Genomic DNA, 14198 nt, shown 5'->3' with positions numbered 1-14198 from the left:
TTGATATCTAGTTCTTATCTGTAGAGTAATGCATCTTCTTCCAGTCAAAATGAGTCTCCCAGACATGTGCGGCCCGCAGAATCTTCTCTTCCTGCCACAACCCACCAACAATCTGCATCCCAACTGGTAGCATAATCTGGTTATCTTCCTTCGCTGGAGCAAGCCCGACGGGTATGGATAGTGCCGGGTGACCCGTCACGTTGAATATGGCAGTGTTGATTGTAAGACCCATACTAGGCTTGAGGGAATCCAGAGGGAGTTCTCGCTTCCCATGTCGAGGGGCAACAACCGGCGTTGTAGGCATCACCAGGATATCATACTTCTCAAACAGCGACTCGTACTTGTCACTGAGCAGCCGTCCGATATTGGCAGTTTTTCCGTAGAGATCAGGGAATTGTTGCATTAGATATAGACCGTTAATGATAACGTTCTTGGTGGACGGGAACGCTCTCTGGAAACCATCATCAGTCCATGGAAGCCGTGCGCGCTCCATGTCAGTCATATAAAGCCCTCTTCGGCCTGTATTCTGGCCCAAAAGAGTCTGTGCCCCGGCCATTCGCTGCTGGATAGTCCAGATCGCGGGCCCTTGTAAATGCTCTGGCAGAGATATTTCCTCGATTGTTGCGCCCAGATCTTTGAATTTCTGGGTAGCGGTCAATACCGCGCCCTTGACATGTGGGTCTACCGCGCTGTGCTCAAATCCTTCAACAAGAATGCCGACCTTGAAGCCGTCGAGTGTGTTCGGATACTGCTGAAGAGCCTCTGCAAATCTGGTAGAGCCTGGCTTCGGGCTACCGAGAGCCCGATCATCGATGCCGTCATAACCACTGATAACATCTAAGCATGCTGCAGTCTCAAGTGTTGTTCGGGATAGTGGGCCAGCGTGGTCATTCATAGCATCGCCACTAGCAATCCCAGTGAAAGGAACGCGGCCATGAGTTGGTTTAAACCCAACGCCTAGCAGCAAGTCAGCTCATGACACATTGATCCTCAAGTAATAAAAGACATCTTACATCCACAAAACGAAGCGGGCACGCGTATACTGCCACCCTGGTCACCACCAATGGTAATGTCCACTATACCGGCGGCGACCAGCGCTGCACCGCCACAGGTACTCCCGCCCGCCGAATAGCCCAGAGCATTTGGATTCTCCACCGTACCCTGGGCACTGGTATACGAAGACGTAGAGTGGCACATATTCTCACACGTCGACGTCCCATGGATATCTGCGCCCGCCTCAAGCAATCGTGTTACAACTGTCGCGTCCGTAGTCGGTGTCCAAGAAGGAATTATATCGCTTCCCAGAAGCTGTGGCACGCCGGCAACAGCAACGACATCTTTCAAACTGATGGATTTACCGGCCAGAGGCCCGCCCTGGGGATTACCCCGGATAAGAAATCGGTGTGCCCATGCTTGCCCGAAAACTTGTTCTTTTTCGCTTGGTCGGCGCACATTCTCGCGTGGATACTTAGTCTGATCGGGGACTGGTTGATAGTCTGGTAATGCAGCTACGCTTTCGGCGCAGTCGTGGACTGCTGCAAGAAGGGTGTGGAAATCCTGTGCCTCGGCGGGATCGATGGTCAGACCGAACGGTTTGAGGAGGGCTTCTGCATCGCCCGGCTTGACGGGGTTGCTCCTATAACAACTGTCATTATATGATGAAATTCACCAAAAATGGAAATACTTACTCTGAAATACTGGTGAAAAGAACTGACATGGTCAATCTTTGACGCCGTTGGATACCGTTGGATATGCCCTGGATAGCATCTTTGGGGGATGTCGCAGTTTATGAACAGTCCCCATTGTCGTAATCTTTTCCTAATCCACCGTGATTTTCTCCAACGCTATATATATTGGAGTCCATTAAACTGGGTCTCGTTGTCTCACTGGAGACAAGGACTACCTACCCCAACGTAACCCCAATTGTGTTGGAGACACCTCGGCATTGTGGATGGAGTTCACTAAGGGTAGAGATAACGAATGGTGTAAGTTAAGAAAGGTAAATCTTGTAAAGCAGACAATCAGTCAATCTATCGGTCTATCAGTAACTGATGTGAAATTGTCCGTGGGTGATCAACAGGTGAGGGGTTCCCCTTCCCCGCATTCACTTGTTTAAAAGCCGAACTTCTCCTGGTAACCGACCGAGTTTGAACAGTAACAATTGATCATTCGCAATGGCACCAAAGCGAGTTCTTATTACCTATGGTGTGGATGTCGATGCTGTAGCCGGCTGGCTAGGATCGTATGGCGGAGAGGATTCCACTAACGACATCAGCAGGGGTAGGTTTCGGTGTTTTCTCTCTAGAATTGTGCTCTCTAACTATGAGATAGGATACTGGGCAGGAACAATTGGAACCCACCGATTGTTGAAGCTGTTTAAGAAATATGACATCAAAACAACATGGTTCATCCCCGGCCACTCCCTCGAGACCTTCCCGGAGGACATGGCCGCAGTCCGGGATGCGGGCCACGAGATCGGTCTACACGGATATTCTCACGAGAACCCAACAGATATGTCTCTAGAGCAACAGCGTGATGTGCTCGACAAAACGTATCGAATGTTGACCGAGTTCGCTGGAAAGCCCCCCCGGGGAAGCGTGGCACCCTGGTACGACTCTCTTAGATTGGTGATTCCTCAAGGATGCTAATCGAATACAAATAGGTGGGAAACTAGCAAAGAAGGAGCCCAGCTTCTCCTCGACTACGGCATCGAGTACGATCACAGCATGAGCCACGAGGACTGTCAGGCCTACTACCTCCGAACCGGTGACAGCTGGACTAAGATCGATTACCAGCAGAAAGCTGAGACTTGGATGAAGCCTCTTGAGCATGGATCCCAAACAGGACTTGTTGAAATCCCCTCCAACTGGTACATTGATGATCTACCACCGATGATGTTCATCAAGAGCGCTCCTAACAGCCATGGCTTTGTCAACCCGCGGGATGTGGAGGATATCTGGCGCGACCATTTTGACTACTTCTACCGCGAGTATGATGAGTTTATTTTTCCGATCACTATCCACCCGGATGTGTCGGGAAGGCCTCATGTACTGTTGATGCATGAAAGGTGTGTTGTGATGATTACTTTTTGCGGAGTATGACTAACCTTTTATAGGCTTATTGAACATTTCAAAAAGCACGACGGTGTTGAATTTGTGACAATGGAACAGGTTTGCGATGAATTTAAGAATAAGAACGCTCCTCCGCCTGGGGCCATGATGCCCGCAAAGGCTGGTTTGATGTTGGAGAAATGAAATCTAGTCTGAGGTATAACGGTATACCATAATGGTTTATTAGTTTTAGACTGCGAAATCCATCATGTCTTATGATCTTTAGTACTTATTTCCTCAGGTGCATTGTATCTGCCATGGGATGTGTCTTGTGTGGTCAACCATTCTTAACCATTCATCTCCAAGATGACTGCTGCCCCAAATCAATGTCACAGACTGGTCGATGGTTATCAGCGCCAAGATAAAGCTATTAGATCGCCTAGACTGATTTGAAGAACTACCTCTTTATTAACAGAGATGTCTACCCCAACACGAATAACTGCATCCCACATACCCCAACTCCATTCACAAGTATACCTAGGTACCCCGAATCAAGTGCTACCAAACCATCCAATCATACACCATTTCAGACAAGGCGCAAGTTATTGGCAGGCTAGTCAATAAGGAAGTGATAGATCCTCTGTTCACCGCGAGCTATATGATTGTTGCGGCGTCAAGTATCATTGGCATGTCGTCGACACTCAATGCAATATTGCTGCATTCAAACCCACATAGCCATATTCGGCTCAACCAGAACGACAGTCATTGGTATGTGTACTAAATTGTGCGAGTCCTCGCATGTCGGGTGACTGATGCAGCTTGGGCATAGGAGTATTTATATATTTGTCATTAGTCTTGGGTAGAATGTGCCGCAACCTTGTCTTCCCCTCTAGGATTTGAAACCGAGAGACTATCCGAAGTCTAATAAGTTAGCATGAGCTTGGTAATATCTTCCCACCTACTATCCAAGCTGAGGATGTGCGCCCTGGGTAGATGAATCGTGTCAGCGGTGACACTGTCAGATTAATCACGAACGGTATCACAATGCCAGCCCTGATCATTAGCGGTTGTGTGTTGCAGCCTGCATGCATGTTAATATTGCTAGCGGTTGGCCGCCGTGCGAGTTGGCTATCATGCGCGACAGGGATCTTGGCTTGGCATGTTTCCTTATCTTGGCGGTGGGGAGAGCTAGTGGCGCCTGAGTTTGCAGGGGTGTAACTCCGTGCTCGTTATATTCAGGATCATTGGAGGGGGTAATGCGATTAGGAAGTTCATCTGTTTCCGGCAAAAATCACAGAACTATCTATTTAGGTTATAGCTGAGGGGGAAGGGTCCACGGGTGCATAAGGCTATGATCTATTGGTCAATCGGAGAGATAAAGGCTAGACGGATAGGCCCTTAAAGAGAAATACTAAATTATAGTCCAAGGAAGTATCATAAAGGGACTCCATGTCTCATGCCAGAGACCTCCGTTTTCCGAATCCGAATGCAACTCCACGTGCTTCTTTTTGATACCGTCTTATTTCTGTTCTCTTTTCTTCTCTCTTGCTCTCTTATTCTCTTCTCTTATCTATATTCCTATCCTCCATTCCAGAGCTTGACCTTGGAAAGCTTGTCGATCTTATCACGTCACCCGCATCCGTTATCATTGCAAGATGGCCCGCAAACTGGCCCTGCTCTTCATATTGATGCACTCACTCCAAATCCTCGCACTTCCAGCTCCCTACCAAAACTCAATGGCATTCAAATCCCATGCGTCGACAAATACCTACAATCACCGATACTACTTCCCGGAAATCCTACCCGATCAAGATGAAATCGCAGCAATGTTGAAAGAAACAGCCATGCGCGAAGCAGGCTTCGTACCCTCCTCAAACCGATCACCGTCAAACCCGAAGCCGAACTCAAAGGATCATAAAATGGAGACGGATACGGGGCTTCGAAAATCACCGGAGACGGGTATGGATCCTGCGATCGGCAGGGATGCGACACAACCACACCCGGATTGGCGCACAAACCAGAACACAAAGCTGAGGCAGACTCTGTCTCAGTCCCGTCTGAAAGAGTCCGTCGTGGCCGCGTTGGCATCGAACGACTACCCGATTTACTGGCGTCCGTTTGAATTCATCGTTGTTTCGGCTGCGATCGTATGTTTCTTTACCGTTTTGAAGGGGATCCGCGCTAAGAAGTGAGAACGCGACATCTGACTGTTGGATTAATTTTCCGTTGAAAAAATCATTCTCTCTTTTTTTTTCTCTCTCTCAATGCGCTTTTCTATGAAAAGAAGCTAGGGATTCTGCTGTGGGTTATCCCAAGCCTTGGGAGCTCTGCACTTTCTCCACTCGGTCGGAGACTTGTTTCATTGGTTTCATTACTGTGGGACTTGGACCTGGGCAGTCCCGCTCCATTGAATCGGCCCCATCTCCGATATGGGATTTCTGAGGATTTGATGGACATCGGCAAAGATGGGGGAATACTAGCTCTGGAATCAGGGCTCCGGGATATATCCTGAGTGACTCGGTCAATCCGGGGTGATGACTCGTCCGGTTGTCGTGCTGCGACTGAAACCACACCATCACCTTTCCGCCTCGGCTTGCGACAAGCAATGAGAATGTCAATTGAGTGGAGATGTCGAAGATGATATCTATTCGGGCGGAATGAAATGCTTGGCACTTCGTGGGACTCGCTGGCCAGGGAGCAGCTTGGGCATTGAAGATGGACAGACATGTTCAGATTGAAGATACCTCGTTCTGTTCTCTGGGATCATCACCAAATGGATGTTATCGGATGAGAGTACTTCCCAGTGTCAAAATGCCACTGTAGGCTTATTTCTGAATACAAATACTTCAAGGATTGCTGCACTAAGAAGCGCCATGAACCTGCGCAATGTACCTCGCACACGACTATCACATAGCTCGTCGAGCTAATATTATATTTTCTTTTTAAAACAAGGGATCTACACAACCTCAAGCAGTATTGCAAACATTCTCATTCTCGCGAAGAAGCATAGATTCTGATATGAGTCATGCAACGATGGAATACATGTAGGCTTACAAGAACCCCAGAAAAGATACAGGTGTGATAGCAGTACATGCACAATGTAGCAGAAAAAGGACAAAAAAAGGCAAAGATGCCACACCGGTGCGAGAGTAAAGTAAGACATAAACAGGACCATTGTAACATTGGAATAGATGGTAACGATGATAAAGCCTCTAGGCCATCCATGGATAAAATGGTTATTACGTTGATGTCTCTCTCGCTCTCTCTTTTTTTGCATCCCCCACTCCGAGGAATGAGCGGGGGGGAAACCAATAACAGGTAATACACGAAGGTAACAATGGATATGTACGCGAGAGATTCTATAGGACAGGGAAAATAAAGGAAAAGGGAACAACAACAGACGCTATCACTTAAGAATCATCAACAAGACGCTTCTGCGTCCAAGCACGCTGGGCTCCATCTAGAAGAACATCCATGTTCCCGCTGTTATCGCACATGCTGCGGAAGAGGCCGTCTTCTTTGTTGATGAGGTTCCAGGGGTGATCGTACTCGATAACGCGGCCGTGGTCGAGGACAAGGACTTTGTCGTAATCTATGATGGTTTGCAGACGGTGTGCAATTGTGATGATTGTGCTGCTGCTTAGTTCACGGAGGGTCTCTTGGATCTTGGCGTCGGTGGCGTAGTCGATGGACGCGGTTGCTTCGTCCATCATCAAGACGCGGGGGTTCTTGAGCAAAGCACGGGCGAGACAGAGGAGCTGGCGCTGGCCTTGGGAAAGGTTTGAGCCGGACTCTGAGACTTGGCTGTCGAGGTTGTTGAAGACATTTTTATTGTCAATTACTGTCACTGCGCTGCTGCTCACGCCGTTACCGTTGGCGTTGGCGTTGGCGTTGCTTTCTGTTGCGGTGAGACTGCTTGCGGTTGTGGGGGTTGCGGTGCCTGAGATGTTGGATCCGATTAGGTGCACGCGACGGAGGGCTGTGAAGATCTGCTCGTCGCTGAAGAGACCGAATGGATCGAGGTTGCTGCGGAGGGTTCCTGTGAACAGGGTCGGATCCTGGGGAACAATGGTGATTGACTCGCGTAGATCCCGTAGGCCGATTGACCCAATGTCAACACCGTCGATGATGATCTGGCCTTTCTCGGCTTCGAGACCGCGGAAGAGAGCCAGCGCGAGAGAACTCTTGCCAGCACCTGTGCGACCCACAATACCGACCTTTTCGCCAGCCTTTACAGAGAATGAAACCTCCTTGAGAACCGGGTCCAGATCGGACCGGTACCGTGTAGTGTAGTTGTTGAACTCGACCGCACCTTGACTGGGCCAATCAGACCCAGGTCGTGATTCTTCAATGACAGGGGCTGCTTCCTGGTCTACATCAAGATATTCTCTTACACGCTCGACAGAGTTCATGTTTTGCTGGACCTCAGAGTACAGACGCACAAGCCAGAGGACGTTCTCTGTGAACGTAACAGCGTAGGTCAGTGAAAGACCCGCGGCACCTGCATCGATCGTCCCAACGTTCAGCAACACAAAGGTAGCCGAGAAGAAAGAGACCAGAGCACCGGTCCAGTCGACACGGAGAGCGAGCCAGCGGTTGCTAGCCCAGAGGTAGATGTGCGGCCGGTTGTATGCATTGATGCGGCGATGGTTGTCGACCATGAAGCGAGGGCCATCACCGTATGCACGGATCGTGACGATACCGTTCAGGGTCTCACCAAACTGCTGGTACAGCGGACTGCGCTGCACAGATTCCAAGCGCTTGAGGTCTCGGGAAGAGTTCAAATAGACGGCACCGAGGGCGGTGTACACCAGAGTGATGAACACACCAGCAATCAAGAATCCTGGTGTGATCCACGAGATCAGAATGACAATCATAACCACAGATGCCAGACTGTGGAGCATGCCGATAGCAACAGGAGCAACTTCCTGATCGACAGACTCAACGTCCTTAGAGAACCGGTTCATCAGTTGTCCAAGAGGCGTGGAGTCAAAGAATCGGAATTTGGCGTGCATGACCGCCCCGAGAAGACGATCATGAATCTTCCATGATGCATGGAGCGAACCCCAGAACAAAACAGCTTCCCGAGACATAGAGATTACGATGTAGAGGAATCCCAGGAGCGCATAGATACTCAAGTAATAAGCCACGTTCACCTCGCCATCAACCTCGCTAGCAGAGCTTGCGCCAAGTTGGGGCAGACTCCAGCTGCTCACGCGTCCGACACTTCCAACGTTGAAAGTAGGGAGCTTGAGGTGGGCTGCGGCGGCGTACTGCCCAGCATCCTCAGTCCCAAACTTGGAAGTATGGTAGGAGTTTGCCCACTGTCGAATCCAGAGGTTGGTGGAAACAGAACCCAATTGCTGCAGGCAGAATACAAAAACAGCACCGACCCAATAGTACCATGGGCCCATGGCGCGGAGATACATGCTGACGGTGGACCACTTGATACTACCAGTAGCCTTGGATTCAGATAGCTTGGCCTTGTCTTCTTGCTTTCCATTCGGACTGCCGTTCAAATCTTCATCCTCGGCTTCACGGTCTGACGGGACACGGGAGTGTCCACGAGAGCCGGCCCGAGAACCGGGTCGAGACTTGAGGAACTCATCGCCCAATGCACCAGTAGCAGCGACATCGTTGGGACGACCCTGGACGGAAATTCTGCCGTTCTCAAGTACCACAACGTGATCCGATTCGGGTACAGTCAGAGCGACGTTATGTGTTACCAGAATACATGTGCGGTTCAACATCAGAGGACCGGTAAGCGCTTCACGGAAGATGTGCTTGGCGGTATGAGAGTCGACGGCAGAGAGACAGTCATCTAGCAGCAAGTGGCGGCCACTGCTGTAGACTGCGCGGGCAAGGGAGATTCGTTGCTTCTGGCCACCAGATAAACTGATGCCCTTCTCGCCAACGAGAGTTTGATCACCAGCATCAAGAATAGCAAGATCACGTTCCAGGGCGCATGCCTTGAGAACTGCACGATAGCGACGCTCGTTATAGGGGGAGGCGAAGATGATGTTTTCCTTTACGGTGTCATTGACCAACCACGCTTCCTGGGCACAGTAAGCAATGCTGTCAATCAGGCCAGTTTCAGGGTCCACTGGGAGGTCTGCCCTGTTGGACATTCCACCCGGGAGATGAACACGACCCTCGAGAAGTTTCATTTCTCCGAGCAAAGCCATGAGCAGGGACGTCTTTCCAGATCCAGTGGGTCCAACAATGATGTTAAGCTTGCCGATAAGGAATTCAACGTCGACATTGATCAAACGGAAAGCGTCCAAGTCGGCATCGGCATCGGTATCTTGGGACTCAGTGGTGGAGCTGTTCCAGGACAGCGTTGCCTTTTCAAGACCAATCTTGGCAGGTGTTCCTTCCGTAGCGCTATCACGGAGTTGATCGTATTTGCCCGTTTCCTCCTCGTTAAGGTACTTGTCCACACGGTCTAGAGAAACTTTACATTCCTGGACGTGGGCCACCATATCGGCGAGCTGGTCCAAGGGCACACGCAGCAAAGAGAACATGGACAAAGCAGGGAAAGCGATTGAGGGTGTCAATTGTTTCTTCTCCACCACGGTGTACAGGAAGAAGGACATGAACGTGATAAGAATGGGCGTGCCGTACCAGACGGTTGCGGCGGAGGACCAGAGGATATAACGCCTGCGCAGGGCTTTTAGTTCAGTCCTGCGCTTCTCGCCGACAATGTCCTGGAATCGCTGCTCCCAAGCAAAGTACTTGATGATGCGGATGTTTTGAAGGACTTCGTTGGTGGCGTGAATGCGGGCATCGGTGCCCTTCAGAATCTGGTTCTGGACCTTGTTGAACTGGCGGGCGATGAAAAGGTTGATAGGCAGCATGAGCGCCATTAGGGCGATACCGGCAAATGAGCTGAAACCCATGATGTGGTAGAGCAAAGCAATCGCCATTATGATCTGCACTGGCACACTAGCCCACAAGAAGTGGAGATAGGCGCCAACCTCGCTTACCTTGAACGAATCGATCGCCATCAAGTTGATAATTGTGCCAACATTGGCTTGTGTAGGTTCCTCCGCTTCTGTGTCTGGCTTTTTGCCAACCTCGGCATCATTTCCATTCGCGGCCTTCTTCTTGCGACCAAAGGAAAAGAGCTTTCTTTTCTTATCCTGGGGCAAGATTGGATCTTCTTTTTTGACAGCCTCCAATGAAGCGCCAGCCTTGCGGCGAAGAGCTTTGGCATAGATTTCACCAATAATGATCGCACGGACTTTTACGCCCATCTTACGACCAATGAATAAGGATTGACCATCTGCCACACCTTGGACCGCGGCGCAACAGAAAAGCAGAATAGCGAACAACCAAGCCGCATTGGGCGTGGTCGATCGCGGATCTTCCACGTACTCAAGGATAGCCTTGAGGAGCAGACTAGGCATAAAAACGAATAGATTGGCGAAGATTGTCCAGGCACCCTGCTCTAGAAGTGTGCCCATGAAGAACCGAATCAGCTTCCATGCCAAAGAGCCTTTCATTTGTCTCTTGCGGAAGTCTGTAAGCACGTTCGAAGCCTTCTGAGACGGAGTCAGATTCCAAACATCCGCAAGCTCCAGGGGTTGGCGATAGCCCTTCATGACCAAAGGGTCGAGCCAGGAAAATGTCGCAAGAGACAACAAACTGGCCATGGGATGTGTCGGAGGCTCCAATCCATCTTCGCGCTCAACCAGAACTGGTTTATTGCCTCGACGAGTGGTGATTGCAATGAGCAGCAGCACCGTACTCAGAGTGAACTGAACGCTACTGAGAATCAGGGCGTGCTGGGACAAGGGGTGGATAATGGCGGATCGGAAGACCATGACGTTGAACAACCACTGGAAGCTGTATAGAATTGCTGTATGGGTCCATAGTCTTGGCGCGGAAAAAAGATCCAGGGTCGATAAGAGGAACCGGACCAACACCAAGAAAAGGATATAGCCCCATGATACAAGCCCAGCCACGGCGGGAAGGGTTCCATGTCGGCCCCAGGCGTGAGTGGACAAAATGACGATGTAGAGCGCAACTTGTCCAATTAAAGCCGCGATTTCGAGTAATACAACGGTTATCTCTCCACGCGGGCGATTCACCTCAACCTGAGATTGTTCGCATCGTACAGATTCGGATAGTATCGTATCGGACTCGTTTTCCTGCGTCGCACTAGGGACCTCCTCTTCGGAATCATTGTTCGGGAGGACCTTGTAAGCAACACCTTGTCGGGTGAGGACATATCGATGAGCGAGGCGAATTAGGATCAGCAGCAGCGAAGCGCCGCAGACTGTGAGGGGAAGTATGACCTGAAGGATGCTATTAAGATGTATCTTGTGATCAGCATAAAATTTCAACGGTCGGGATTGCTATTGGTGTAGACCCACTTGCGCTGGAAGCAACGAGAAAGGTCATCAATGGCCCAGACGGGGCCTTGACATTGCGGCAGCATGTTTGACCGCAAAGCTTGCAGAAAACTGAAGCTCTCGGACCTCGCGCGACTCGATCACACAGCTCTTCAGCTGGTGACAGTAATGAATGGATGATGCGACCGGGATTTGATTATTGTGAATCACCCCTTTAGCGACACTATCTTACTAGATTGCCGGACAGGGCTGGCATCGCAAAGTCAAGATGAACTGTGACGCTGGGATGAGGGTTTCGGGATCGAGGGCCGTAGAGGCAAAAGAGTAGGGGGATGTCCACTCAGATGCTGCAAAGGAAGGATCAAAGATCTTTTAAGGGTATGTTGAGGATATCTGGGCGGGGGAAGAATTTCGAAGAGAGAAGATGGCAAATGTTCCAAAACCGGCGGTGGACGGACTCCGGGTAGAGCGTGACATTGGCCACCACCTAACTTTGGTGGTGGAGTGAGGTACCGGATACCTCCCACTAATAATGTGGCTAATATTTTTTTCTATAGGGGTTTCTTCTGTCAAGCTATTATCGACTTAAACTCTTTTGGGAGCCCGAGGGGTAGCAAATTGCTAATGTTTCAGATGCGGTATTCAAATGGTTCAGATGACCTATCTCAATCGGCCTATCCCGGTTCCCCTCACAATGTCTTAGATCGTCTTATCATCTTTCAAAAAGGTTGAAGTTGCGATACAGTACTCTCACTACAATATGTATAGGTATCGGGCATGGTCAATCTTGATATTCTCGTATAGCACTGTATATTAGTAGTCCATCCACTCCTCCTCCTCATCGGAAAATGCATCATGGTAGGGGTTCCTCTCAAGCCAAGCGTCAGGATTGAAAGTGCGCCCAAATTCGAGATAAAACCGAGTTAGAAGGCTGTTGAAGCCTTGACTACATGTCAGCAAATCCTTTTCTCTTAGTGACTTATCTTAGCCATACTATCAAGTGACATGGCATGCGCGGGTTGTAGGGAGAAGCGAGAAGTATGCTCACGGAAAAGAATCAACGAATTTGGAATAGTGGTTCCTTATAGGACAGAAAAATTAGTTTGGCATCTCTGAACAAAGTCATTTTAATCACCTTTGGGTATGCACAAGTAATGAGCTTCGGCGGCAGCCTTGCCACTTTCTACCTCTTCCAAGTAATAGTCATTCGACATCCGTGTGACCTTTTGCATCAAATGCGTATTTGGCATGAATAATGCACCATTGGAACCTAAATGGGTTAGCAAGCGAATAATGTGAAATGGCGTTTCGCATACACTTGACAGTTCTACTTGGGTACACCAAGCCGTCCGCATTGACTTCTACTCCATCTTCGGCTTCCCGGCCATATTGTTCAAAAGCTTTGTCATAAAGTCTTGAGTCACGGTGTATCTGAAATCGATACAAGCTCGCTGGAAAAGCTGAGTGCGCCGAGACATATGAGAAAAGGCAGCGATTCGGGAGACGTGAGATGCTAAGCACAGGCGCCTGCACATGACGAAGGATATTGGGGAACATTTTTAGATGCAGACGATATTGTCTTGAATCGAGAATTATAAAACTTACTTGTTGCTAAAGGAGCTTGATGACGAACCAATCACATCACTGCCCAAGGTATGTTTCCCATTCGATCAAAACCCCTACAATTACAATAGTCGAAGATCTTTAGCTAGGATCTCTATAAAATTTCCAACAGCTTCATGCTTGATTATTCGGGAAAGACTCATGAGGTCATAAGTACAGCGTGGGAGTTGGACTTATATACCTATATAGTTTATAACCGTGTCGTGTAATTCAAAACTCAACGTCTCTGCGGCAAACCTCAGCGATTAGTGATAATTGCGGCAACATAAGTACATACACTGAAGTTGACGTAAGAACAACGTATGCATTAGGGATGTGTTTGCCACGGAAATGGCGCGGCAACTCAAACGGCCACTCCACTCGGTAATCTACTTTGGTAAATAGGGGCTACATAGGCTAGTGCATGATTTGTACCTTAAATTCGGGTATCTATATTTTCAGAATGCCCCTAGCTTCGTAGATAACGAATAGATGACCAACTATATTCAGTATTTGTCAATGCTTGAGTAAAACTTTGAATCTCGAGCTCAGGGCTGGGCTAAATAGCCATATAAGCTCTCAAGATGTTCCATTACTTCCATCCATCGTACCTAAATGGATCCCTGTCGATACCAAAAGACTTTACTTCTACGATAATGGAGAATAGCAGTCTCGACAACGTAGCCCGTGACCCTTTGAGGGAGTTTATCATCCCAAACCATGGACAACGATGGTGAGATGTCTTCTCACCCTGTGATCGTCTTGCCCATTCTCGCATTTCCTTTTTTCGTATACTGGTGGTAAGGCAGTGTGTTATCTCCCATACTTTGTATCATTTGAATAACTTTGGGGCAGGATTATCTCCATTACAACTCTAATACCTATTGCCTACGCCAACCGCAGTCTTCTAGGCCAAGGCCTCATGTGTCTTGGGCTTATGATAGGTACATTGGTAGCTGAAGCCTTTTTCAGTGGCCGATTAGAGGACGAAATCATTGGAAGAATAAGGGCAGAGAAGGATTCAACCCGAGATGCGAATCTGGTATTGGAGTGTCTTGTTCGTTTCGATGTCATACTCATAAGCCCAAGCAGTTCCTTGAAGCAATACAGTCCCGTCACTCTAGATGCAGCCCAGGGCATCAGGTAGGATTGTGATAATATTAACAATCTAACATGCCCTAAAAAAGCA

General features: G+C 49.1%; 6 protein-coding genes across 6 annotated transcripts; 3 read left to right on the top strand and 3 right to left on the bottom strand.

Moving 5' to 3' along the window:
* Nucleotides 1-7: 7 nt before the first annotated feature.
* N7537_005583 (putative amidase) lies at nucleotides 8-1717 on the bottom strand (the record flags this gene model as incomplete). Its single annotated transcript, XM_056896640.1, has 3 exons — nucleotides 8-957; nucleotides 1014-1636; nucleotides 1689-1717. 3 exons carry the CDS (start codon nucleotides 1715-1717, stop codon nucleotides 8-10), a joined length of 1602 nt encoding a protein of 533 aa, XP_056752425.1.
* Nucleotides 1718-2174: 457 nt separating this feature from the next.
* On the top strand, nucleotides 2175-3254 carry N7537_005582 (polysaccharide deacetylase family protein; the record flags this gene model as incomplete). The annotated part of the gene is made up of 4 exons (XM_056896639.1): nucleotides 2175-2280; nucleotides 2332-2608; nucleotides 2663-3067; nucleotides 3116-3254. The coding sequence occupies 4 exons, from the start codon at nucleotides 2175-2177 to the stop codon at nucleotides 3252-3254; spliced, it is 927 nt and encodes a 308-aa protein (XP_056752424.1).
* Nucleotides 3255-4705: 1451 nt separating this feature from the next.
* Nucleotides 4706-5242, top strand: N7537_005581 (uncharacterized protein; the record flags this gene model as incomplete). Its single annotated transcript, XM_056896638.1, has 1 exon — nucleotides 4706-5242. One exon carries the CDS (start codon nucleotides 4706-4708, stop codon nucleotides 5240-5242), a length of 537 nt encoding a protein of 178 aa, XP_056752423.1.
* Nucleotides 5243-6460: 1218 nt separating this feature from the next.
* Nucleotides 6461-11493, bottom strand: N7537_005580 (uncharacterized protein; the record flags this gene model as incomplete). Its single annotated transcript, XM_056896637.1, has 2 exons — nucleotides 6461-11360; nucleotides 11429-11493. The coding sequence occupies 2 exons, from the start codon at nucleotides 11491-11493 to the stop codon at nucleotides 6461-6463; spliced, it is 4965 nt and encodes a 1654-aa protein (XP_056752422.1).
* Nucleotides 11494-12220: 727 nt separating this feature from the next.
* Nucleotides 12221-12964, bottom strand: N7537_005579 (uncharacterized protein; the record flags this gene model as incomplete). The annotated part of the gene is made up of 4 exons (XM_056896636.1): nucleotides 12221-12348; nucleotides 12402-12488; nucleotides 12543-12677; nucleotides 12724-12964. The coding sequence occupies 4 exons, from the start codon at nucleotides 12962-12964 to the stop codon at nucleotides 12221-12223; spliced, it is 591 nt and encodes a 196-aa protein (XP_056752421.1).
* Nucleotides 12965-13665: 701 nt separating this feature from the next.
* On the top strand, nucleotides 13666-14156 carry N7537_005578 (uncharacterized protein; the record flags this gene model as incomplete). Its single annotated transcript, XM_056896635.1, has 2 exons — nucleotides 13666-13742; nucleotides 13865-14156. The coding sequence occupies 2 exons, from the start codon at nucleotides 13666-13668 to the stop codon at nucleotides 14154-14156; spliced, it is 369 nt and encodes a 122-aa protein (XP_056752420.1).
* Between the last annotated feature and the right edge of the window lie 42 nt (nucleotides 14157-14198).

This window comes from Penicillium hordei, assembly GCF_028827395.1.
Source record: "Penicillium hordei strain IBT 12815 chromosome Unknown utg000003l_segment0_segment0, whole genome shotgun sequence".
In the NCBI taxonomy this organism is placed as follows: Eukaryota; Fungi; Ascomycota; class Eurotiomycetes; order Eurotiales; family Aspergillaceae; genus Penicillium; species Penicillium hordei.
The sequence above is the reverse complement of the archived record's forward strand: the minus strand, read 5'-3'. Positions and strand labels throughout refer to the sequence as shown.